The sequence below is a fragment of the Rhinichthys klamathensis genome, unplaced genomic scaffold, assembly GCF_029890125.1.
Source record: "Rhinichthys klamathensis goyatoka isolate OS25496 unplaced genomic scaffold, OSU_Roscu_1.1 h1tg000452l_1, whole genome shotgun sequence".
NCBI lineage: Eukaryota > Metazoa > Chordata > Actinopteri > Cypriniformes > Leuciscidae > Rhinichthys > Rhinichthys klamathensis.
Window position 1 is genome coordinate 1,882,931 of NW_026606944.1, and position 27,748 is coordinate 1,910,678.

Genomic DNA, 27,748 nt, shown 5'->3' on the forward strand with positions numbered 1-27,748 from the left:
AAACAAAATCACAGAAGGAAACTAAAAACTTAGCTGAAATGAGGCTCTTCAGGATCAGGAATGAGGAACCTTTACAGACACACCTGCTTGTCTATACTGGATCATAAAAGACTGTCAATAAACACCATTGCACTTTTTGACACCAGTGACTGTTCTTACCAACATGCCTCGTCACACTGCTTTACAGACACGCCTGTTTTGCACACGACACTCAAACACAGAACCAGGAAACATGAGTCCCATGAGTTCAGGGAAAGTGAAACTGAAGTGTAGTTGAGCTGTTGTGTGTTTGTGTCTCTGTCTTCATGCTGTAAAATGGCAGAAGCCAGATTTTCTCAGGATGAGTTCGTGTGTCCAGTGTGTCTGGATCTCCTGAAGGATCCAGTGGCCATTCCCTGTGGACACAGTTACTGTAAGATCTGTATTACATACCACTGGGATCAGGAGAATGAGAAGAGAGTCTACAGCTGCCCTCAGTGCAGACAGACCTTCAGGCCAAGACCTGCTTTAGCTAAAAACACCATTCTGGCTGAAATGGTGGAGAAACTGAAGAAGACTAAACTTGCTGCTGACTGTTACGCTGGAGCTGGAGATGTGCAGTGTGACGTCTGTACTGGAAGAAAACACAAAGCCGTCAAGTCCTGTCTGGTGTGTCTGAACTCTTACTGTCAGAATCACCTTGAACAACATGAGAGTTGGTTTAAAGGAAAGACACACAATCTGACTGATGCCACTGGACGACTGCAGGAGATGATCTGCCAGAAACACGACAAGATCCTCGAGGTTTTCTGTCGCACTGATCAGAAGTGTATATGTGTGGTGTGTGTGATGGATGAACATAAAAACCACGACACTGTATCAGCTGCAGCACAGAGGACAGAGAATCAGGTATGAACTTACAGACGTCCCATTTTCCTCATTTACAGGCTCATAATGTTGTTTATGGGGTCTACTAGAATACATTTACATCATTTAATGTCGTTAATTTTCACCCAGTCTAAACACTGTTTTAGTTAAGTTTCTTTAAAACCCGCCTTCCGAAAATCACAGGCTGTTGTAATTGGTCAGCCGGCCCCTGTATGTTTTGATCCGTCTACTGCCGTAAGCTGATTCACATCTACCTATAGGAATACAACACCTATCACTGTATACATATATTAGCTCCTTCAGTGTTATCAGCAGTTATCAGGTTTCTCAGGAGCTAATTACCCTCCTCCATTCCCAGCTCCTCCTCTAGTCAGTCAGGAATTGGCATTCTGATTCCCCTTGAATCAGAATAAATTCTCGAATTATGTTGTACTTTAAAATCTTGAATTAATTATATCTGCATACATTCATGTTTGTTCTGTTTACCATAAGGGGGGTTATTGCTGCTCTCCCTGCTCTTATCCATGCTAGGCTGCATGGATGCACAGGGAGTTCCAGAATGGAACCATACCGCCAATCCAAACTGTATGCTAATTGTCAATCGTATTTGACGATATGGTCCTGACAGAAATGATGATGAAGAGTTGGAGAAATGCTGGAAGAATTGTCATTTATATTTGCTCGTCATGATGAGTGACAGGATTGACTGATTAGGCAATGGCGCCACCAGGGGGTGGCCGTGGCCACCCCTGGCCGACTCCTGGCCACCCCAATGGCCAGAATAAATTTTAGTAGCATCAGTTATGCATTTCATAAATAAGTCAAAAATATTCTTTAGTAAAAGAAGACGGGGCATTATGTGTCGCGACGTGCTTTTTAAGTGCCAAATGGTTACAGTATAGTGTTACAGCAGCTTTTTGATGTGTCTTTGCCACGTTTTGACAAGCAGGGATGCAAACAGCGCGCTTTTCGGCGCCTCCCGCTTTTTTTTTACGTCAGTTTGGGTGACTAAGTCATCTGAAGTCATTCCATAGCTTAATGTGAGGGACAGAAGTCTATTTACATCATTAAAGTATACGGAAACTCGTTTTCCCTCCTCTGCGGCAGTCAATCATTCTCCATTCATATTCAAACAGCGCGCGCGCCTCTTGGATGCACGGTAAAACTCTCTCCAATATGATTGTGATGTAGCTCAGGGTTCGTGTGTGGGTGATGGAAGGAGACTCGGGGTCGGCAAGTAGTGGAGCTCGTGCACTTTATTAAAGATCCTCTTTGCACAGCGCTTTCTTGCGCTCTCAAAATTAACTCAAAACAAAACACTCAATTTTCACATGTAAGGCAATACTCTTCCCGCTGACTACAGCTTCTCAGATCACCAACGAGGCAGCACTCTTTCCACTGTTCACAGCTTCATAAACATCCAACGAGGCAGCACTCTTTCCACTGTTCACAGCTTCATAAACATTTCGTCCCGATCGTCAGCGTGCACGAGCTTCCAGTCTCTCTCTCTCTTCCGTTATCAGCACAGCCCGCTTATATGCGGTCTCCTCACGCCAATTACTGAAATCACAAACAGGTGTTCGTCATCTGAACTTGACCCACTTACTCACCGCTCGGCTCCGCCCTCGCTCTCCCGCTACAGACTCCGCTGAACCACGCCCCCCTCGCCACATACCCCCACCGCCCGTCTCAGGCCGGGGAGCCGTCCGGCCTGCAGCCTCCCCCCCCCCCCCCCCCTCCGGGAGAGGAAGTCGGCCACAGCCATCTGTGCACCCGGCCTGTGGAACACCTTGAATTTAAAAGGCTGTAAAGCTAGATACCAACGGGTGATCCGCGCGTTGGTATCTTTCATGCGGTGGAGCCACTGCAGAGGAGCGTGGTCCGAACAGAGGGTGAACTCTCGCCCCAGGAGATAATAGCGGAGAGTGAGGACGGCCCATTTGATGGCAAGGGCTTCTTTCTCAATGGTGCTGTACATAGTCTCTCTCTTTGAGAGCTTACGACTGATGTACAGCACCGGCCGTTCCTCACCCTCCATCTCCTGGGACAAGACGGCTCCCAGCCCCCTGTCCGACGCGTCAGTCTGCAGGGAAAAAGGGAGAGAAAAGTTAGGAGCCTGTAATAGCGGCCCGCCACACAGGGCAGCCTTTATCTGGGTGAAAGCCTGCTGACACTGCTCCGTCCACTGGACGGTATCTGGTGCCTCCTTTTTAGTTAGATCAGTCAGCAGGCTAGCAAGGTCCGAATAATTAGGTACAAACCTTCTGTAATATCCTGCTAGCCCCAGGAACTGTCTAACCTCCTTTTTGGTCTTAGGTCTTGGACAGGTCGCAACTGCTGCCGTCTTATCAATTTGGGGACGCACCTGCCCATGACCCAAGTGAAAGCCCAGATACCTGACTTCCACGCGCCCAATCGCACACTTCTTTGGGTTGGCCGTGAGCCCCGCCCCTCGCAGCGTCCTGAGGATAGCTCGCAAGTGCTGCATATGCCGCTGCCAGTCATTACTATAGATGATAATATCATCCAAGTACGCCGCGGCATATGCAGCATGCGGCCGGAGGATTCTATCCATCAGGCGCTGAAAGGTGGCAGGTGCCCCGAACAAGCCGAAAGGAAGGGTGACAAATTGGTGTAATCCAAACGGCGTCGTGAAAGCGGTTTTTTCTTTAGTCATTGGAGACAAGGGGATCTGCCAATAACCCTTTGTTAAATCCAGTGTCGAGTAAAATCGAGCCGTGCCGAGCCGATCAAGCAATTCGTCCACCCGTGGCATTGGATATGCATCGAACTTCGATACAGCATTCCTTGCCACTTGGCGAGTAATTTAGAGCTGGATGTGGGAAGCAATACAAGCACTTTATCTCCCGGTGCAAATTTACGTAGTTTAGCCCCCCTGTTGTACAGCCGACTTTGTTTGTCCTGGGCCTGTAACAAATTCTCCATAGAGAGCCGCCCCAACGTGTGGAGTTTTGTTCTCAGGTCCAGGACGTATTGAATTTCATTTTTGCTATCCGAAGGTCCGTCCTCCCAAGCTTCCCTAAGTACATCCAGCACCCCGCGGGGCTGGCGACCAAAGAGCAGCTCGAAAGGGGAAAACCCCGTGGAGGCTTGGGGGACCTCGCGTACAGCGAACAAGAGGGGTTCTAACCACTTATCCCAATTTTTGGCGTCTTCCTGTACGAACTTACGAATCATGGACTTCAACGTGCGATTAAATCGTTCTACCAAGCCGTCCGTTTGTGGGTGATAGACGCTGGTACGAATCGATTTAATACCCAATAATTCGTACAGTTCGCGAATTGTGCGTGACATAAACGCCGTGCCCTGATCGGTGAGAATCTCTTTCGGGATTCCCACCCGGGAGATTAATTGAAACAGTGCACTCGCAACACTTTTAGCAGAAATGTTGCGAAGCGGCACTGCTTTGGGGTATCGCGTTGCATAATCCACCAGAACTAATGCAAAGCGATGCCCCCGTGCGGATCGTTCTAACGGCCCGATGAGGTCCATGGCAATTCTCTCAAAGGGGACCTCTATTAATGGAAGGGGGCACAAAGGTGCTTTTCGGTTGGCCGGTGGATTCACCAACTGACATTCACGACAAGACGCGCACCACCTGCGCACATTCTCGTGAATGCCTGGCCAGAAAAATCGGGTCATTAGACGATTCAGTGTAGCTGCTTGCCCTAAATGCCCAGCCATCGGATTACAGTGAGCCGTCTGAAAAAGCATTTCCCGGCGGCTCTTTGGAACTAATAACTGAGTTGTATCTTGTTTTGTCTGGGTATCCTGGGTCACCCGATACAACTTATCTTTTATCAAGGCAAAATAAGGATACGAGAGCGGTTGGTCTGGGTGGACAGGCTGTCCGTCGATCACGCGGACCTGATCAAACGCATTTTTAAGCGTATCATCTCGGGACTGTTCCAGAGGAAAATCATCGCGTTCAAAAAGGATTTCCCTTTCTGAAGCGCTCCGTTCCTCTGAGACAGACCCCGAGGGTCCCGGCACAGCCTCTCCAACCTGAACCACCGCTCTCTTCTCCTGCCTTCTTTTAATCCCAGAAGCACCCGTACATAAATAAGCCAATAATGTTTTAAACCCCGGCCAATTGGTTCCCAAAATCAACGGGTGCTGGAGGTGCTGGTTAACTGCCACCTCTACACTATGCTTTTTCCCCCGAAATTGGATAGTGACTGGCACTAAGGGGTAACCCACCACCTCACCGTGCACACACCGCACCTTAACCACGCAGCTCCTATCCAATGCCACTGGATGAATCAAACTTTGATGGATGGAGGTCTGGTTACAACCTGAATCCACCAAAGCTTGATAGGTACCCCCCTTTACACTTACTGGTATCTGGTACAACCCAGCTTGATCGGGGGCAACCTGTGGCGCGTCGGGGACCCTGACCAGCGTTCCGACCTCCATCACCGGGCACCTATCCACGAAGTGCCCAGGGTCCCCGCAACGCCAGCAGGCCGGCCCAGGCCTACCCGCCATCCCAGTGGCGGGAAGTGGGTCAGGTGATTGACGTGAGGAGACCGCAGGGGCCGGGGTTGGCGGACCGCCAACCATCGATGGGGTTCCCCGGGGCGGCGCACGTGGTGCAGGGGCCGGATCAGCTGCAGGGCTGGTCCTCCAGCGGGGCGCCGGGCGTGGTGGAAAGCCACCTCGGGACCTGGGAGCAGGGACAGGGCGAGAGAGAGAGGGAGAAGGGAGAGAGAGAGAGAGAGATGTCGGTAGGGGTTCGCCGACCCCTGGGCACGCCACCAGCTGGTCCTCTGCCAATTGGATGGCCTGGTCCAGCGACGTCGGGCGGTGGCACTGGACCCACTGTGTGGTCTTCTTTGGCAGAAGGGCGATGAACTGTTCCAGTACCACCACCTCGATGACTCCATCGACGTCGCGGGCCTCGGCCATCAGCCATCTGCGGCACGCGTCCCGGAGCTGTTGCGCAAAGATAAAGGGCCGGCCGGATTCCCCGAACTCCATGGAGCGGAACTGCTGACGACTCTGCTCCGGGGACCGGCCGACCCGCTGAAGAATGGCGCGTTTCAGGTCTTCATAGACCAGGAGGTTGCGGACTGGCAGCTGCTGGGCGGCGATCTGCGCTTCGCCCGAGAGCAGCGGGATCAGACGCATGGCCCAGTCCGCGGGCGGCCAGCACCCGGCCTCGGCCGACTTCTCAAAGAGGTCCAGGAACGCCTTCGGGTCGTCCTGGGGACCCATCTTGTGGAGGGGAAGGGCCGTGGCCGGGGCCGACGAAGTAGACGCCCGAGCCTCCCGGTCTAGCCAGCTCCGGAACTGCTCGCGGTCCTCATGCTGGGTCTGGAGGAGTGCCTCGAAACGGCGCTGTTGCTGATCCTCCATCTTCAGCAGAGCCTCCTGGTGTTGTTGGTGGAGTCCCGCGAGCGCGTTGATGATGTCCGCAAATGGCGATGACAGAGTGGTTCTGGCGGCGGCCTCTCCTTCCATCCCGGGTTTCGGCACCAGTGTGATGTAGCTCAGGGTTCGTGTGTGGGTGATGGAAGGAGACTCGGGGTCGGCAAGTAGTGGAGCTCGTGCACTTTATTAAAGATCCTCTTTGCACAGCGCTTTCTTGCGCTCTCAAAATTAACTCAAAACAAAACACTCAATTTTCACATGTAAGGCAATACTCTTCCCGCTGACTACAGCTTCTCAGATCACCAACGAGGCAGCACTCTTTCCACTGTTCACAGCTTCATAAACATCCAACGAGGCAGCACTCTTTCCACTGTTCACAGCTTCATAAACATTTCGTCCCGATCGTCAGCGTGCACGAGCTTCCAGTCTCTCTCTCTCTTCCGTTATCAGCACAGCCCGCTTATATGCGGTCTCCTCACGCCAATTACTGAAATCACAAACAGGTGTTCGTCATTTGAACTTCACCCACTTACTCACCGCTCGGCTCCGCCCTCGCTCTCCCGCTACAGACTCCGCTGAACCACGCCCCCCTCGCCACAATGATATATTCACATTATAATGCATGATCTGTAGATAAAAGGCAGTAGATTTGCATAAAACTACCTTATTTTGTTGGAGTTTGTTGTTGTTTTTAAACGACTCACTACCGTGTGCTTGCTAGATCATCACACACACATCACAAGGACTATGAATCGGCATCAAACGCACAATAACTGGAATATAAAACTGAAACAAAGGAACATATCGCACTAGGATTTGTGCGCTCGACATTTCTTCGCTTTGTGACGTGAACTTTTAAATGCGCACTTATGCAGCGCAGCGCTGCACACATAGTCACCATGTTGCTTTGAGCACATCATTCTGCACCCGCGAATCCCGCGATGCGCATACACGCTGTGTGCGCTCTTTTTTTCATGTTATCATGGGTTTGCGCACTGAAATATTATTAAAAGCCAATATATTTTGTTATACCTAGCCTGCTCAATACATTTAAAATAAGCATAATTTAATTGTATATTATTTCTTTGTAGTGTAGGCTATATATGCACTTTTGAATTCTTGACATTAATATATAAATATAAAATTGTGAAATGTATGATTGCCTGATTGAATTTTATAAGAGAACTAATAGTAATTTGTTTTTATTAACATTTAGATTTTATAAAATTACTGTGCAGATTTTTTCAAGAATTACTTTTTGCTGCTGATTTATACACTCATTAAGTTTATTAAAAATTCATAGTACATTTATTTAAAGGTGTTAACTGTAATCTTACACTGCAATATAATAACTTAAAAAGGATTAAATTCATCACAATTATGTAAGTATCTGGAAATTTTCCGCGGGGCGAGGGCCCTTATATATATCATATATATATATATATATATATATATATAATTATATATAATATAATATATATTAGTAGGGCCCTACTAATATCATTAGAAAGCTAACGTTAAATACAGGTCCTTCTCAAAAAATTAGCATATTGTGATAAAGTTCATTATTTTCCATAATGTAATGATAAAAATTGAACTTTCATATATTTTAGATTCATTGCACACCAACTGAAATATTTCAGGTCTTTTATTGTTTTAATACTGATGATTTTGGCATACAGCTCATGAAAACCCAAAATTCCTGTCTCAAAAAATTTGCATATTTCATCCGACCAATAAAATAAGTGTTTTTAATACAAAAAAAAAAGGTCAACCTTCAAATAATTATGTTCAGTTATGCACTCAATAGTCAATACTTGGTCGGGAATCCTTTTGCAGAAATGACTGCTTCAATGCGGCGTGGCATGGAGGCAATCAGCCTGTGGCACTGCTGAGGTGTTATGGAGGCCCAGGATGCTTCGATAGCGGCCTTAAGCTCATCCAGAGTGTTGGGTCTTGCGTCTCTCAACTTTCTCTTCACAATATCCCACAGATTCTCTATGGGGTTCAGGTCAGGAGAGCTGGCAGGCCAATTGAGCACAGTAATACCATGGTCAGTAAACCATTTACCAGTGGTTTTGGCACTGTGAGCAGGTGCCAGGTCGTGCCGAAAAATGAAATCTTCATCTCCATAAAGCTTTTCAGCAGATGGAAGCATGAAGTGCTCCAAAATCTCCTGATAGCTAGCTGCATTGACCCTGGCCTTGATAAAACACAGTGCACCAACACCAGCAGCTGACATGGCACCCCAGACCATCACTGACTGTGGGTACTTGACATTGGACTTCAGGCATTTTGGCATTTCCTTCTCCCCAGTCTTCCTCCAGACTCTGGCACCTTGATTTCCGAATGACATGCAAAACTGAGCAACAGTCCAGTGCTGCTTCTCTGTAGCCCAGGTCAGGCGCTTCTGCCGCTGTTTCTGGTTCAAAAGTGGCTTGACCTGGGGAATGCGGCACCTGTAGCCCATTTCCTGCACACGCCTGTGCACGGTGGCTCTGGATGTTTCTACTCCAGACTCAGTCCACTGCTTCCGCAGGTCCCCCAAGGTCTGGAATCGGTCCTTCTCCACAATCTTCCTCAGGGTCCGGTCACCTCTTCTCGTTGTGCAGCGTTTTTTGCCACACTTTTTCCTTCCCACAGACTTCCCACTGAGGTGCCTTGATACAGCACTCTGGGAACAGCCTATTTGTTCAGAAATTTCTTTCTGTGTCTTACCCTCTTGCTTGAGGGTGTCAATGATGGCCTTCTGGACAGCAGTCAGGTCGGCAGTCTTACCCATGATTGCGGTTTTGAGTAATGAAACAGGCTGGGAGTTTTTAAAAGCCTCAGGAATCTTTTGCAGGTGTTTAGAGTTAATTAGTTGATTCAGATGATTAGGTTAATAGCTCGTTTAGAGACCCTTTTCATGATATGCTAATTTTTTGAGACAGGAATTTTGGGTTTTCATGAGCTGTATGCCAAAATCATCAGTATTAAAACAATAAAAGACCTGACATATTTCAGTTGGTGTGCAATGAATCTAAAATATATGAAAGTTTAATTTTTATCATTGCATTATGGAAAATAATGAACTTTATCACAATATGCTAATTTTTTGAGAAGGACCTGTATAACACAATAAACCAAAGTATATCAGTAGGAGTTTCCTTAAGTATTTCTGATAGTTTTCTACAGGCCGGTTTACTACAACAGTAGAATAAAATTCTGAAATTATGGTTTATTGTTTTGGTGTGCCACCCCAAGCTTTTAAGTGGCCCCATCTGGCCAGCCCTATGAAAAATTTCTGGAGGCGCCACTGTGATTAGGCTCCTCCTGAACCTACGATTGTAACTTCATTTATAACATCTGACCTTCATCGAACTGCATGGTTCAGAAAGCAGTCATTATAAAAGTGGAGAATCTGCATTAGGAAAGCTAAAAAAGGGGTTTAGATTCAGGGTGGTAAAAACAGGACATGCCAACAACACACAACTAACTAACTCAACCAGGCCTCAGCCCCTTTCATTAACGTAAGCCTTTGGCGGGAATTATTTAAATGAGGAATATTGTCACGTGTTCGTTCCCGGAAGAAAACTCAAGACACAATGTAGGCGTTTCAGGGAGTTCAGAAACAATGACACTGATATAGAGAATAACTCCCTTTGGAAGGACTTTTTCATGCTCAAACAGCAACATTAGACACTAAAGGAAGATGAACCTGGAAAAAACATGACTCTCTTTTTCTGAGTAACACATAAGAAGTTATTTTAAAGGAATGTCTCATCTGTCCGTATTTTGAAAGTAGCATAAAAGAAATCCATACAACTCCAATGGGGGTAAACTAAGTCTTCTGAATCAATAAGAAAAAATGATTTACAGTATATTATTATTAACCTTTATTTAACCCTCTGGGGTCTGAGGTGTTTTCGGGGTCCTTGAGATGTTTTGGCATGCTCTGACATTTCTGCTTTTTTCAGTTGCTTATAAACATATTAATGGCACAGGTGAAAGTACACTCTATATAGCACACACAGGGCTACCATAATATGTGAGCAACATGTATGTACATGTTTGTATTTTTGAGAGAATATTGTTTATGCGTGGTTATTGAAAAAACTAAAAACTAAAGTTTCTAATATAAGGCCACAAATAACATACTAAATATTTGTCCACAAGACTTTTGACTAGTGGATGTTATCGCCTACAGTTTTTGCTTCAAATTGATCTGAAAATCATTCTGCCTAATCATTCACATAAAACAATAGATTGTTTTAAATTGTGAAAAACATTTTTTTGTTTGCAAAGGCAATATGCGGAACGGCCCAACCCCCTCATGAATAATTAGGCAGTTCTCACCTGAGCAGTCTGCATACTAATGAGCCTTTCATTCAGGGGTGTCACACAAGAAAGAATGCAAGGACAATATATATATATATATATTTGAACTACCGTTCAAAAGTTTGGGGTCAGTGAGAATTTTTTTTTTTTTTTTGAGGAAAGAAATCAATACTTTTATTTATCAAGGAATAATTAATTTGATCGAAAGTGACAGTAAAGACATTTATAATGTTACAAAAGTCTTTTGAACTTCCTATTCATCAAAGAATCCTAAAACAAACAAAAAAAACTGTACAACTGACAGACCAACAACTGTTTCAACATTGATAATAATAATAAATGTTTCTTGAGCATCAAATCCTCATATTATACTGATTTGTGAAGGATCATTTGACACTGAAGACACTGACACTGGTGATGCTGAAAATTCAGCTTTGATCACAGGAATAAATTACACTTTACTATATATTCACACAGAAAACAGCTGATTTACACTGGAGATAATATTTAATACTATAACTGATTTTTGTTGTATTTTTAATCAAATAAGCGCAGCCATGGTTAGCAGAAGAGAATTCTTTTAAAAGTATTTAAAATCGTACCGACCCCAAACTTTTGAACGGTAGTGTATATAAATAAATAAATGTTTATACACACACACACACACACACACACACACACACATATATATATATATATATATATATATATATACAAACAATCAAAATATAAATGAAAGCCAAAAGCACATTTATAGTCACACCTTTTAGCCATCCACATACCATTTTTAGCCATCCACCGCGGTCAAAATAAACCAGTCGCATTTCAAAGTCGTTCGCGAAATGACCGCCAGGTGGCGCAAAGGGACATTTAGCAAAACGTAAGTGGGGCTAATGTCTATTAACAGTAGCCTAAGGATGAAATACTACAAGTTATGGTAATTTCCAAATAAGCCTACAACAAATTGTTGGTCATACAGATAAGATATAATCTTTTAAAACTTTAAAAGGCTAAAGTAGGCCTACACTCACGCTGAAGTGTCAACCCGGTCGGTCAAATTCCTGAAAGATATAGTTTATCTATAGATCTACCTGTTGAGCCACTCGTGATCGACTAGTTATTATACCGCAAATTAGTTAAAATATCCCGTAATCTATCTAGAGCGAGCGTGCATGCGAGACAGATATTGTGCTCCAAACCGTGCGCGCGCATGGCAGAGAGGTCTGTTCCCTACAACCTAGAGTTTTTAAAAACATGGTTTTAAGTAAAGTGTGATTTGCCAGGGGGGATTGGGATTTCCTTCTGGTCTAAACATCCCTGCTTCTGCTGAATTATTTTAATCCCCACACCCCTCCCTCCACAGCTAATCTACTTCACCAATATCAAATAAAATAGAGATATGCAACAGGCACGTTTAAACGACAAACAATAAAATCAAAACCAGCGTTTCAGTTGTTCATTAGTTCCAGTGGCCTTACAAAAATGAACCGAAAGCCACTTCAGCTCAGTCACGATAAGAAATCGGCTATGTCTAAAGCCTTTAAATGTCTAAATATTTAGGCTAATAAATGTTATCTGATTATGTAGGCTAATCCATATGAAAACGAGAGGTACAGAGGATCTACTCAAACATGCAATGTAAGCGCTTCCCAATGAGAAAATGACAAGACAAGGGTGAAAATCTCGCTCTAATTAAATGTAGGCTAAATCGCCCTGAATTAAAATGTAAAAACAGATCAAATAATGTATTTGTCGAAATGTTGCGATATTGTTTCATTTAAGTTCATAATTGTTCTATAAATGTTATTTAATTTAGCAGCATTACCACGAAGCACCGTGTTTCGATATTTATTTGAATAATACAAAATAAAATAAAAACTTAATTCACAAATTGCATGCCTGGTTGTAAGGATCCAAAGATCCCTGTAGACTTTAATATTGAGTTGAACATTTTGTTCATGACAACAAATTAACAAGCGTTTTTTCAGATTATATTTAGTTTTGCTTGGAAAAAGCTGGCCCAAACCAGTTTTATTTCATCAATTATTGAAATAATGAAATATTTAGTAATAAACTTTTATGACAGAAATATCACTAGGCTACATGTAATTCCATTTAATTCCTTCATTATCAACACTGTCTAGAATAGCGATTTAAGTGTGAATTGCGACTTCTCTTTGTGTTAAGTCAGCCTCAGACTCCGATAGCCTGTGGGGGGTTGGAGGGACAGTTGCTGAACAAAGGTGTTAATGTTCCTCTTTCATATGGAGAGTGTCGGATAGCCAGCCTGATGAGCAGGCAAAATTATTGTAAGGATAAATCTGTGTCCAAATGTAGGCCCCATATTTTATTAAATTATAAATATTGTAGTTTATTTATTGTAGCCTATTTAAAGGTTTTTTTTCACACAAAATTTCAATTGAAGTTATTGTACGGTGAATTCAACAAGGCATGCTGTGTCTTTGAAGCAACAATTAAAGGCTAAATAATTTTTTCGTGATTTGTATGGCTGACACGCAGCGACATATACAGTAGTATTATCAGAGCGAGGGAGACTAAATAAACTTGTTAAAAAGAGATCCAGCGCGAGAGAGGCAAAGAAAAACGCATGTTTTTAATTTAAATATGTTTCTTTGGACAATTTTCGTTTTGTACTGTTTTAATTGTTTAATATAGCTGTAATTTCTTTGGCAATACAAATTTAAAATGTCGCAAGAATAAGATTAGCCTAGTGTTTCTTATTTTGCATCGCAAAATAAATAAACTCTAAACCGATGCAACCCTGTTTTAAATTAAAAAAAAACTGTCCCGACACTTTATTTAAACCTTGAAATGTTCGAACTTGGTTTCAAACATAAGTAATTTTTGTGTTCCTTTACATTACACAATAATTTAGCAGACTAAAGACGAGCTTCTTCTTTTTCATTTTCTGATGCAATCGGCTGACAATCTTCCTTCAGTTTTTGTCGTTTGTGCAGCGGCTGCGGTTCTACAGGAATGTAGCAAATTTATGTTGTAATGATAATTAAACAAAACTCTTGACTTTAAATAAGTAAACAGTTATAAACAGTTACCTATTTAAGCATCAAGGTGGTAAAATATAAACGCTGTAGGCCAACATCGGTTAACATCATGTATGCTACATTGAGATTCGATCTCGGGTCTATTGAAGCTCCTCGAAGCTCGTGTTGTTGCGTTGATCACTGAGCTATACCGTCTGTACGCTGTTAAAGCTGTAAAGCCTCATTGATGTAGCCTAAATGTTTTTATTGCACTGTTTTATGTTGAAATGTTTTCATTATTTATTCAATTACATTTCAGTAGCCTAATTTCAGTATTGTGATTATGAATTATTTTAACTACGTTTCACTTGTTGAATTCTTCTGCTACCAGCTTTCAATCGCTCTGAATCAGCGCGGTGCGGCAGCAGATTACGCATTAGAGAGAATAAACCGGAATAAACGAACACTTTTCAGAGTCTATGATTGTAGCGCCTCTTAGCGGTAAAAGGCAGCAAATACACCACACATTTTACCGCCGCGGTGGAACGGCTGATGTGGGCATTGTCATGGCTTGCCTCGACATTTGCGTTTGAATAGCGCGCGTCCTCCGTGGGCGTGTCAGATTAACGCGTAATGAAGTGTAATGAGCTGGGGAAAAAAATACTGACAGCACTCTCTTTTCATACAGATTGCATAAACTGAGAATATTTGTTTTTTATATAAATTACATCATTTAAAAGAAGAGAATTCAAGCTTCATAAAGAAAAACCTCTCGTGCCTGTGTGACAAGTAATCGCGGAGTTACAGTTAATCTTAGGACGCGTTTCAGAATGGACTTCACTGACAGAGAGAACACAGAACTCGCATCATGTTTGTTTTTCTTTATTTGGTGAAAAGCACAACACTTTGTTTTTATTGTGAGTATCCACAAAAAAAATCGAAACTTAACAGGATCTAATGATGTATAACACTTAAATGTAAGATCAAAATCAACTGAGTATTTTGAGTCTCTTTTGCACTGATAAGAAAAAAAGCGAGCAGATCACGCCGGCGTGATTGCCGACCCCAGAGGGTTAACTAGGAAAGTCACATTGAGGTTAAACCCTATTTTACAGGTGAGACCTAGTCAATACAGGGTCAGATAGCAGGAATAAACAAATAACAAACAACAATAAGAAACCAAACACAACATCATCATTAGATACAACAGAAAACACAGAAAAACAAATCTCCACAACAAGATGTTATACAACACCGAGACACAGCACAGCAACACAAACATTTAGGTATTACATAATATCCTACATAGTACTGTTCACAGAAACAACATTATTAGATCATAGGTTTAATAAGGAGTTAAGTGGTAATAGAATTGGCAAAGCAGCTGCAATTAGCAGTGACCACCTCCTTTATTCTATGTTTAAAATAATTTAGAGAGATGAGGGATTGTAGTTTGAGTTTAGTCTGCACATCATTCCAAAGTGGGATGATGTAAGTATGGTGGCATGTATGGCCAAAGTCTGGTGGCATGATTAGTCATGTGACATGCATTAGCCAGTGAGGTTTGATGTTATTGATGTGTCTCCATCTTTGATTTCGGCTTTAGAAACCGAGACATTATTTAGAATGTCTTCTTTTGTTCTCTGAGAGAAAATCATACTGTGATGAAATGGTCTGAAGACAGAGCAGGTACGAAACTGTGAGAATGGTGATGGGAAATGTCCAGAGATGAAGTGCACTTGGCAGCACAGGAACGCTGAGGACAGCCCAGGCCTCTGGTGAAGAATGAAGATGATGATGGAGGATCAAGGCGATCCGGGATGGTGGTGACAAACTGAATCCAGAGGGATGGAATGGGAGCGCAGGTGACAGAGGTGCTGGACGAAGACGAACACACAGGAACAGGCGACAGGCAGGAACAACGGGAAACATCCACAACGCTCTGATAAAGCCAAAACAATCTCTGTGACCGTAAATTGTATGTTTATCTCTGTTAAGCTGCTTTGAAACAATCTCCATTGTTAAAAGCGCTATATAAATGAAGATGACTTGACAAGATGACAACAGAGAGCAGCTGGCGCGCTGATCAGCAGCAGCTGGTGAGCTGATCAGCGGCTCCGCCCACACACACACACACACACACACACAACAACAAGACGAGAGAGGAGACAGCAAATTAATACTGATAATACTGCAGATTAATACTGCAAATTAAGACCACTTCACTGATACTGGATTCATATTTGTTTAGTTGATGATTAATGTGATGTTTCTCCTGTCATTGGTTTGTCCTTTAGCACCAGCTGAAGGAGACGCAGAGGTCGTTCCAGCAGAGGATCCAGCAGGGAAAGAAAGATCTTCAGCGGCTGAGAGAGGCTGTGGCGTCTCATAAGGTGAGTCTGGAGAAGAAGAGAAGTTTGAGACGTCTCAGTCAGGACTCACTGAAGACACTGTGTGATTGTGATGTGTGTGTGTAACAGCGCTCTGCACAGACAGCAGTGGAGGACAGTGAGAGGATCTTCACTGAGCTCATCCGCTCCATTGAGAGAAGCCGCTCTGAGGCGACACAGCGGATCAGAGATCAGGAAAAGACTGCAGTGAGTCGAGCTGAAGGACAACTAGAGCGACTGGAGCAGGAGATCAATGATCTGAGGAGGAGATACGCTGAGCTGGAGCAGCTTTCACACACACAGGATCACATCCAGTTCCTGCAGGTAACAGAGATCTAGAAGAACAGGAGCATAGTGGACTTGAGCAAGAGACTCACAGAGAAACATTTCATGAGAGCAGAATGAGCCGTTGACTGAAGTGTTGATCTGTGTGTTCGGTTATTATATCAGTCAGACTCTCATCTGATCTTCTTCTACTGAAAGAGAGACACTTACAAACGCAGTTCAGCTCTGGAAATCTGGAAACATTACGAAAGATATATTGAGCTTCCAGTCAAGAACAGCTCAACTTTTTTTTATAACATTGTGAAATCCATGAACTTGATGGCACCAGTTTCACTACTAAAAATCAACGAGAGCCGCTCAAATCTGCCAGTAGTGCAGGTTATTGATGAAGTGTGGAGGTGATGAGCTTTGATTTCTGTTTTCTGTAGAGTTTCCAGTCTCTCTCAGCTCCTCCTGAATCTACAGACGTAAATGACGATCTCTTCAGTTCTCTCTCCTCTTTTGATGGCGTAAGAGAATCTGTCCGTCAGCTGAGAGACAAACTGGAGGATTTCTGCAAAGAGGAGCTGAAGATCATCTCTGACAGAGGTAAAGTCCTGGAGATTCATCAGCTCTCAGAAATCCTCCTCCATCATCTCGTATCATGTAGAAGATCATATTAGAAATGTCTTAGGAACGGATGTAGGGATCATTTTCTCTCAACATGATAATCATACTCTTCATGTCTGTTGATTTCCACAGTCACTTTCACCAACATTGTTCCCAGAACCAGGAACGACTTCCTACAATGTAAGTCACCAAGAAAACAAGCTGAAAAACTCACTGAGTGTCTTCATGTTCTTCCTGTAGAAGGTGAAAGAAAACATGACAGAAGAGTTTTAGAGTTGATTATGTAAATTAGCATTTCTCAACGGGGGCGTTCGGAGAACATCTGGGGGCGCTGGAAGCAATATCTTCAAAAGGGGGTGTTGAGGTGTTCTTGGGATGCGTTTGTTTGAGGATTTACGAGATGAAACTTGTATTTACTTGCAAAAGAAATGGTCTGCAACATTCTAACTACATTCTACACAACTCGAAAATGCATCAGAAATAGAAGGTAGCATCCGCGTGTCCAGTGTTACTAATTATAATGGGTTCTGTGTGCGTTCATTGTCGTGATTTGGCGTCCAGTGTAGACCGTGTGCGACCTGCCAGTTTACACCAATGTGGCCAGATTATACTAGTCAGTAGAATGTCTGTGGAGCCCCAACGACCTCCTAAGGGGGTTTATGGGACATAATGATGATGATAATGACATGATGACCCGATTAGACGGTATCTCACTTCCATAACAAAGACTATTTACTTCAGTGTTTCCTTCAGCTTTCTGTAGCGCAGCTGCCGAACTTCCAGTGAAAACAACTTCTGCGTTTAGCATATTGTAATGTACGTACAGAGGCGGTCGGATCCATATGCAGAACTTTATTAGAACTGGAACATAAGCAGAAATGAACCAGGCACACAAATAAACAAGGGCAATCCAATAACTCGTGGTGTTAACAGGCGTAGGTCGAGGCAGGCAGCACAGGTTCGTAAACAGTCCAGGATACAGGCAAGGGGCAAGAGTCCAGGGAAACACGGGAGACAGAACAGGGATTAAAGCTCAGAAATTCACGCTTACAGGGTAACAAGACTTCACAAAGGACAGAGGAGAAACACAGGTTTAAATCAGGAACTCAATAACCAATAATGAAACACAGCTGAACATAATAAAACATAATGAGTCCATGGGGGAAACATAACACAATGAGAGAGTGCCCTCCAGTGGCTCTCGAGGGCACTACAGCTGCCGATCGTCACATAACCCCCCCTCTAAGGAGCGGCTTCCAGACGCTCCTAAGAGCTCCGGGGGGAGGTCAACCGGGGCTGGGATGGAGGGCCAGGCCTGTGGAGAGGCAGGGGGCCTGGAGACCAGAGCCAGGCACGAGACCACGGGGAGACACGCTCCGCAAGTAGCCAGGGCGGAGCATGCTTGGCAGGAAGACAGGCTGGAGCATAAGAGACAGGAGAACAGAACAGAGCACACATAACACAGGACCAGGGCGGAGTACACTTAATAGGGTACCAAGACGTAGGGAGCACAGGGCTGGACAGGACCAGTGACATGGAAAGCTCAGGCGAATGTGGTCGTGCAAAGGTCCATATAGGCGCCACCTCCATGACCCTCTCAGGCAAAGGTCCACGTAGATGCCACCTCCATGGCCCTCTTAGGGTCCCTACTTCCCCCCCCCCCCAAAAAAAGTTATTGGGGAAATTTAAAGCTAAAGCCTCCAGGCTGGAAACCGCCACTGGAAAAGGCTCCCGAAGCTTGAGAGGCGCAGGTAAGGCGAGGCGCAGAGGCGGGGCCGGCAGGCCGAGGAGTCTGGGAACGCCCTCCAGAGACTGGCGAGGCAAACGAGTCCTCCTCCTCTTCCTTCTGCGACGGCGCGCCACTGGGCTTGATTCACGCACTAGGCTAGATTCGGATCTGGACGCACTTGACTCACTTGATTTGGCACTTGACTCGGTACTTGACTCACTTGACTCGGTAGACTCACTTGACTCGGCACTTGACTCACACTTGACTCTGCACTTGATTCGCACTTGACTCACTTGACTCTACACTTGATTCTTTCGAGTCGGCTGACACGCGCTCAAACTCCAGTTCAGCCGGCGAAACCACCGCTGTCTCTGGAATAGCACGTTTAACAGGACCAGTACGGAATACGGGCTCGAGGGGTCCGACACGATGAGTGGGTTTGGCAGGAACGATTTGCTTAAAAGCTCCTCTGACGGTCCTCAAGGGAGGATCAAACAGTTTGGCGAGCTGAGGCTTTAGCGGCGTGCAGAATGAGTGAGAGAAATCCGCCGCATACGAACCTCCCCGGCGCAGAGACAAGAGCAGTTCCTCGGGATCCTCCTCTTCTGCGGGGAGTTCAAAAGCCTTTCTGAATAGGGCAATAAACACGTTGTAAGAAGTGAATGACATCCGACCAGGTTCCCCCAGAATGTGCCTGCCCACTCCAGAGCCTTTCCAGTGAGCAGTGAGCAGATAAAGGAAATGCGGTCGTCATCCGAGATGTAAAACTGGGGCTGAAGATTCATATATAAGCTGCACTGCTTAAGGAATCCTTCACACGCCACAGATGAGCCATCAAACTTTTCAGGAAATGACAGACTGGGATAGTTAGATGCGGTACTCACAGTGGGTTGCTGTGGAACAGGTGCAGTGGCAGTTCGGGCTTGGTTAGCCGCTGTGCTTGAGCTCTGCGTAGACCAGGATTGCACGGAACTTGCTAGTTCCTCGAGGAGAGAAGTTAGTCTCGCCAGCTGAGAGCGATGAGATGCTAGCATGGAAGCTCAGGTCTTGACCACGGTGGATAGATGCTGAAAGTCTGCTGGATCCACGTTTGGCGAAGTCTTCTGTAACGTACGGACAGAGGCGGTCGGATCCATGTGCAGAACTTTATTAGAACTGGAACATAAGCAGAAATGAACCAGGCACACAAATAAACAAGGGCAATCCAATAACTCGTGGTGTTAACAGGCGTAGGTCGAGGCAGGCAGCACAGGTTCGTAAACAGTCCAGGATACAGGCAAGGGGCAAGAGTCCAGGGAAACACGGAGAAACAGAACAGGGATTAATGCTCAGAAATGCACGCTTACAGGGTAACAAGACTTCGCAAAGGACAGAGGAGAAACACAGGTTTAAATCAGGAACTCAATAACCAATAATGAAACACAGCTGAACATAATAAAACATAATGAGTCCATGGGGGGAACATAACACAATGAGAGAGTGCCCTCCAGTGGCTCTCGAGGGCACTATAGCTGCCGATTGTCACACATATAGACACTTTGATATGTTTTTTTCTTGTTTTACATTGGAAAGATTAATATGAATGCTTCTTTTTTGCTGATTGGCTGCAGTTTGTGGTAATCTACATAATTAAGGTTTCAGTGCCAAATTTCAAAAATGTTTATTTAATAATTTCTATTCCCATGGCTTTTTTTGATCCTCGTGAAACTAATGATAATGATATTTAAACCATCCAGTCAAATATGTTATAGACATGCTTTTTACATGATATATAGTTAATATTAGTAATATACATCAAAATAACTATATTATAAATAAAAAAATATAACACACACCACCAATCAAAAGTTTGGGGTCGGTAAGGTTATTTGTCTAGGAGTAAACGAGAGTATAACATTAAAAGAAGTGTCTGTCTCAAAATGAGGGTAGAGCAATAAAAGAAAAGGATATTGGAAAAACGATACACTCAAAGGATACACTCAAAACATGTTTCTTTTCCAAAGTGTACAGTGCCAAAGGTAAAAAAGACATCAATATTTACAAAGGAACAAATAACGATACAATAACAAAGGAAGGAAATAAATAAATAAAACAACACAATAAGTTTTACCTATTAAATGAATTATCAAAAGAAAATGTAGAAAAGAAAAGTCTTCAGGATAAAACCGCTCTCACTATACTATGCTGACAAACCAGATAAAAAAAAAACACTCTCTCCTAAACCTACTGTGTGTAAAACAACAGGACGTCCTACGGGGTGCACAATGTATGTCATGTGACTTACTCACACGCAACGTGACGACTTGAGAAGACACAACAGTACAAACGCAACTATACACTTTACAACCACAATACATCCTAACAAAGAAGGTTTCAGTCAAATATCTAACACACAGTATACAAGTGTGGCGAGCGGTACGTTTGATGGACAGAGAAAGAGCGTGAGAAAGACAGGGAGACAAAGCAAGAAGAGAGAGAGAGCAAGGAGGAAGAAGGTCGACTACGCCACCCTGGTCACTAAGCCAGGGAAGTATCCTAGTGTCCTACACAGGTTCGATGTTACTCTTACACAGAGACTCTGAGACGTGGATATGACAAAGTACAAAAATATTCTTTATTGGACAAAAATAAAAATGCTGGCGTGCCAGTCAGTTAGACTCAATCATAACCACAACACACAATAAACAACTCACAGGACTCATGATTACCAGAAGCAGGACGAGCTAGTGCCAGACGTCGCTAACATCAGCGATGTAAAGGAGCACCCACACGTGTACTACACATCACACTTATGTCAACCAAGATCATACCACTCACAATCCCCCTTTCCTTAGAACAAGCAGAGGATCACTCACAGTGAACAAAAGGAAAGAAACATTATTCATAATACAAAAAAATACGACGGCACCCAAAAATAACAAAGAAATCAAAACACACAAAATGCAGAAAAATAATAAATTAACAAATCACAAAATAATAAAGCAAACACAAAAAAACAAAAGGAAAATTACAAAAAAAATACACAAACAAACTGGGTTAATTACACACGCGCAACTATCAAAGCAAAATAACTCAAACAAAAGCAAAAGACAAACATCAACAATGCGGAAGCGTGCTCACACGTGAGCAACTACACTGAAACATGTTGATGGAACAAAAAAAAACAATAAAACTAAAGTAGTAGGAACAAAACAGCAGCGATGAAAGTCCCAAGCCAATCAGCAGTTTATTAAACAGACGGATTAATTCACCTCCAAAAGCCCGAATGTGTGCAAAAATATATGCTTAAAAATATACGCATTAATTCATCATTGTACAATGATCGCACATACCAAACATGCGGAGATCGCGTCATTCGTCCAGCAGCCAACAGATGAACAAAGTTCACAACGAAGAGCTGGAATACACAGATAAACCCCATCACTATACACTACTCAAAATAAATATGGCTACAAGGGCCAAAAAGAGACCTACCAGGAAGCCAAGCAGCAATACACCAGCGATGCTTAGTGCAAGATATATAACTTGCGTTGGTATCCAGCAAACGGCGCGTATTGCCAATGGTTGCAAAACCTCAGCACCACGTGTGCTTATCCACAAACAGCCCAGCACCTGACGAGGGTTACACGGTTAACCATTTAAAATCCGATATGTTCGAGCACAATCAACGGCCGCTGCACTCACCTCCAGCCAGAGCACCAGACAGAGACAGGAAAATAATGACGCGCTAGAGAGGCGGTCGCACATTAACGCCATGTCCGGTGGCAAAACAACGACCTTAAAGGGTAACAACCCTAAACCAACTTTTTTTAGTTAATGATCTGTAAGTATGGGGCTTTATTAGTGCTGTTCATTGATTCGAGTAACTTTTTTGACATTTGGGTATAAAGTGTTTTAATTCTACAATATATAGTGTAAAAACGTCTGAGTGCTGCCCTCTTCAGTTTGAACGGTGGCTACTGCAGTTGAATTTTCCTATTGGATGTTTGTGGTGGTACTTGACGTAAGCGGTTACATGTGACGTAAGCAGGTTCAAGAGTCAAGAGTTGGAATTACGAGTATTGAAAACGATCAGGGTAGAGTATTTTAGCATCTATGTAGGATAGCATTTATATAGTTATTTAGATTATTTTGTGTAGCCTAGTTAGTTAGTTAGTAGTATAGTACTGCATCAGTTAGGATAGCTTCAAGTTAGCGTAGATTTATCTGTATTTAGTACAGTGGTCCGGATGGTAACGGAATAGAGGTGGACATGGGCTTCTCCACACAGCTCGCGCTGAAAAGCGGCGCAGTGCCAAACACTGCTTCTCCTGCATGGACTCCACCACCGCAGCGGCGTCTTGATGTGTGAGTGATCATGTATATTTTAATCACAATTTATGGTTAGGCTAAAGTTAAAGCTGCATTAGGGAGTTTTGAGAAAACGTTGACTTAGCCTGAAAATTTGAACAAGCACAACTTAAAGGTCCCACCCCCTTGCTCTCTGCTGCGCTACAGCCCTCCCTCCACAGCTCGTCCTCCACAGCGGAGCCTGTCGGTTACGCGCAGGCTAGTAAACAGGGCCACCGATAACAGCGGATAAAAAGTTATATGGCTCATTCACTAATAGGGACTAAACGTCAACAATATGCTTTACATTGACTATGGCCTGCCCATACTTTGACTACAAACTTGGTCCTCAAATCATTATGTATTTTCCAATAGCCTACATGTAACTTTATAACGTTGCACTCTTTCTATAAGTTATAAATAGCTAGTAAGATAACGTTAATATAACGGTAACTAACGTTACAGTATGTAAGTAATTATTCTAGCGATATATAATGCTAGATAAGGTGTACTAGTACATTATTTCAGCAACATGACAAGCCAGTGAATTAGCAGGTTTCAATTGTTTTTTAGCAGAGTGCGTGACATTTTATCTACATGTTATGCGGCTAGAGTTTTGACACCGAGTCAATGGGCTCTGTGTAATTCTTTCTTTTTCGCTTGTTTATCGTCATCAGTCTTTTTCCTTTTACCTCTTTGTTTTATGAGCAGGTGTCACTCGAGAATTGGCAGTTTAGGTTGTTTCTCCGTCATGAGCACAGCTGCAGCACGTCGGCAATCTTGAGTTTGAACGACGGCTCGCGCTCCGGTGCTCGCGCTGTGCAAGAGAGGGGTGTGATCAGCGCGTACACGAGCGTGATTGACACTGCTAAGACACTCCTCCTGGCTCTGATTGGTTGTTTCTGACCGGGAGCGTGTATTTCTTGCAAATGGCAATAGGACCACTAGGAGGAGCCAGAGGAGCTTGATTTTTACACAGATTATCTGTCTCATATTCTACTGTCAGGACATAATGACAGATTTAACAAATACATGTTTTCAAAAGTTACCTACAGCAGCTTTAATCCTCTGGGGTCGACAAACGCGCCGGCGCATTTTGCTGGATTTTTTCACATAGCGGCAAAATATCAACATGAATATTTGCCTACAGAGAGGGTGCGCTATTGACATCAACTCGACAAAACTCATCAGATGCCGATCGCGATGCGGAAGTTAAGACTGCAGTTTGAGCCAGCGGCTCGAATTGATATGGCCCTGTGTCCTGTTGTGGCAAAAACAATAATCAAACAAACAGCATCACAGCATAAGAGACATCAGGATTCAAGTTGTACTTTAAAAGATGTTTTATTCTTTTAAAGGAGGTTGTTCACAAAAACATACCACGACAGCTACCTCGTGGCAGGAACAAGACCTGAATCACACAGCAAGCATACAGCCTTTAAACCCCTTTCTTCAGAATCCCTTCTGTAAATTTCCGCTTACCCCAATAAAAAACAGATCTAGCTGGTTGGTTAGAAATACAATGGTATGATGGTCACCCCCCCCCCATCTCAGTCAACCTTCTTTCAGGGAATAAAAATAAATACAATTAAATTCTACTGAATATAAAAAAAATTAAGACTTGCAGAAACTATGCTGTTTTTATGTTACTACCAAGCGGCAACCTCCCTGTATCTCTCTTGAAACCAACACGGAAGTGAATTAAACGGCAATTCATCTACTGACCGCTTGAGGCAGGCTGCAAAAGTGAGTCAAATCTGTATCTCCCCCATGTTAAAATGCCCAACTTTACAGCAGAAAAAAACATGTTTACAGCCTGGTGCAAAAAGTGGTTTTGGTCTATATAGCTTATTTTACCCTTCATGACAACTGAATTTTTTTACAACTCATCCGTTTAAATTATATTAAGCCTTAAAGTTCTGCATAATTAAGGGGCGTGGCCACTTGAGTGACAGGTGGATTGCGGCTGCTGTCACTGCTAGCCGTTTGTCTGCTATCTGTTAATGTCACCCTCAGCTAATTCCAGCTGCTGTACTTGTCATCTCTGCCGTGTTTGTGCTTTTTTCTGGATTATTTCATAAAATTTAATACACGCATTATACCTTCGCCCACGCCGTTGGATTCCATCGTTGTCGAGTATGGAGAGAACAACCAGCGCTGTATTTCCAGTTTGTTTTTCCTCGCATGCACTAATGGATGTCCCACAATTTCATTGCTTTTTGGAGTTTAGATTTTAAAACATCTGTAAATATAGAGACCACACTCGTTATGCGGTACTGTTGCTCTCACGGAACAGATATGCTTATTAAACTTTTTAGTGTTAAATAAAAAGTACCGTCAGATGAAATCCTGCAAGTGTCCGTGCTTTCTCTCCGTACATGGAATAGATGCACACACTTAAATGAGCGCGGATTTCTAGTTCATTTACTTGAACTTCTGAGGTAATATCTTTGGTTTAACCCATTTGAGAAATTGAGAGGCGGCCAAAATCAGACTTTAAAATGGACTGAATAAAGCTCTTTACGAACTTGACCTGCGATGTCATGCTGACTGACATGTATGCGCATGAATCACTGTCACACGCACAAGCTCAGAGCAATATTGTAAGTTATTGCATGATAATACATTTTTTAACTAGCAGAATAATACTGCAGCATCATGATACACATAGTCTCACTTTTAGTTACGTCTTTTAACTATTATAGTATTTCGAAGGGCAAAAACATGAACTTTAACTATTGGCTTTACAATCTTCAATCAGCTGTCACTTTAGCGCGAGGCCAGTAGCATATAGCATTAGCACCTCAGCTCCACCCGTCACGCCTCTTTGCCCATTTTATTTTATCCGGGAGTGACGAGAGGTGACGGCCGGCCCCGCCCACTTTAGGCTTCAAAAACGCTCTTCAGAAACCTATGGGTGACACTACGTCCATATATTTTTACAGTCTATGGTTAGAACCTCATTCAGGACCAAATCTATTACAGAATGACATTTATTAAGTGTATTATTGTCGTTGGTTGCTTGGCAACAGGCCTGAGAGTTGAGTACCGAACTCAGGATTTCCTCACTACAGATCAGAGGAGATTTTGTAAAATAATAAGAATCCTAAATCAAGTTAAAAATTACTGAAAAACTTGTGAAAAATTAACTTCAGATCTGAACTTAAGACTTAAGATAAATGACGATTTGCACATGATATCTGGTAAACTGCACTGAGACACTGCTGATATATTGAACATGAAGAGTTCAGCTATAATAAAAGATCAGACAGATTCATAATTCCTGATTCTGATGTGTTTTCTCTCCATCAGATTCTCATCAGTTCACTCTGGATCTGAACACAGTGAGTAAAGGCCTCCGTCTGTCTGAGGGGAACAGAGTGATTACTTACACTTTCCCAAAGCTTCAGCCGTATCCTGATCATCCAGACAGATTTGATGATGTGCGTCAAGTGTTGTGTAGAGAGAGTGTGTGTGGACGCTGTTACTGGGAGATTGAGTGGAGTGGAGATGTGTATATATCAGTGTCGTATAAGAGCATCAGCAGGAAGGGATTGGGTGATGAGTGTGAGTTTGGATCTAATGATCAGTCCTGGAGTTTGTTCTGCTCTTCCTCCAGTTACTCATTCATACACAATAAGATAGAGAATAAACTCCCTGTAAAGCCCATCAGCAGGAGAATAGGAGTGTATGTGGATCACAGTGCAGAAACTCTGTCCTTCTACAGCGTCTCTGACACAATGAGCCTAATACACACAGTCCAGACCACATTCACTCACACACTCTATCCTGGGTTTGGGGTTTATGATGGATCATCAGTGAAACTGTGTTGATGAATGAGAACAGACTGTAGAGAGATTCTACCCATAATGCTTTGAGCTGCATGATAAATCAGTAACAGTGAGATGTTATAGAGTCTCTTATTTTCTCTTCATTACATTAATTCTACAGCTGAACTTCTGTCAGTGAAATAACATGTCAGAATAAATGTGTGTAATGAGTCCTCATATAGACAGTAAGATCAGTGTGTGTTTGTGAGTCATGATGAGTGACGGTGTGTATTTTCTCAAACTGTATTTGATTTATTACAAATTATAATTACAGTAATTCAGTTCTTACTGTAGTGTGACATAAATAATTTTTATATGACTATCAAAATTACCTTTGAATTGAAATGATCACACACAGGATTCATTAAAAATGTGTTATTCCATAAAATAAATTGTGTAAAATTGATAAATAAAATGTCCAGTTATTAATAAATGTAAAATATATAAACCCAGATCATTTGATTATACTGTAATCCTTTGATCAGTGAAAGTATGAGCATAGTTATTATAATCCAGTTTACATTAAATAAACCTCCTCGTGAACAGAACTGAATTTATAGACCTGAGACTCTGACAAAACTGAGATAAGATAAAAACAACAAGGATTGAGTCGAATCATCATCAGTTAAATCCAGATAACTCAGAAATATATGAAGTTTGAAAGAAGGAAAACTGTAACCTGACCCATGTGATCTATACGATGACCTTTGACCTTCCTGAAAGATGATTGTTACAGAGCGGGCTCCCGCACCGCCTCCTCTTCACCACCAGAGGGAACCTTCACCAGAATACTAGTTTACTCTGGAACTCTAATCCCCATAATGCTTCATACCTGGGACTGATTGCGCACACACCTGCACCTCATTCAGACTCTCCATATAAGCCACACTCAAACAGAAGTTCAGTGCGAAGTATTGCATTGCCACGGCCTGTAATCACTGAGCGTTTTTCCCTATCTTGCTGATCTGTTTGCTGACCTTGGATTGTTATCTC

At 43.1% G+C, this 27,748-nt stretch overlaps 1 protein-coding gene across 1 annotated transcript; it reads left to right on the plus strand.

Moving 5' to 3' along the window:
* Positions 1–246: 246 nt before the first annotated feature.
* On the plus strand, positions 247–27,209 carry LOC130071683 (tripartite motif-containing protein 16-like). The gene is made up of 6 exons (XM_056236542.1): positions 247–888; positions 15,881–15,976; positions 16,064–16,297; positions 16,687–16,846; positions 17,000–17,047; positions 26,238–27,209. Exons 1-6 carry the CDS (start codon positions 316–318, stop codon positions 26,756–26,758), a joined length of 1,632 nt encoding a protein of 543 aa, XP_056092517.1. The 5' UTR covers positions 247–315; the 3' UTR covers positions 26,759–27,209.
* Positions 27,210–27,748: the final 539 nt, after the last annotated feature.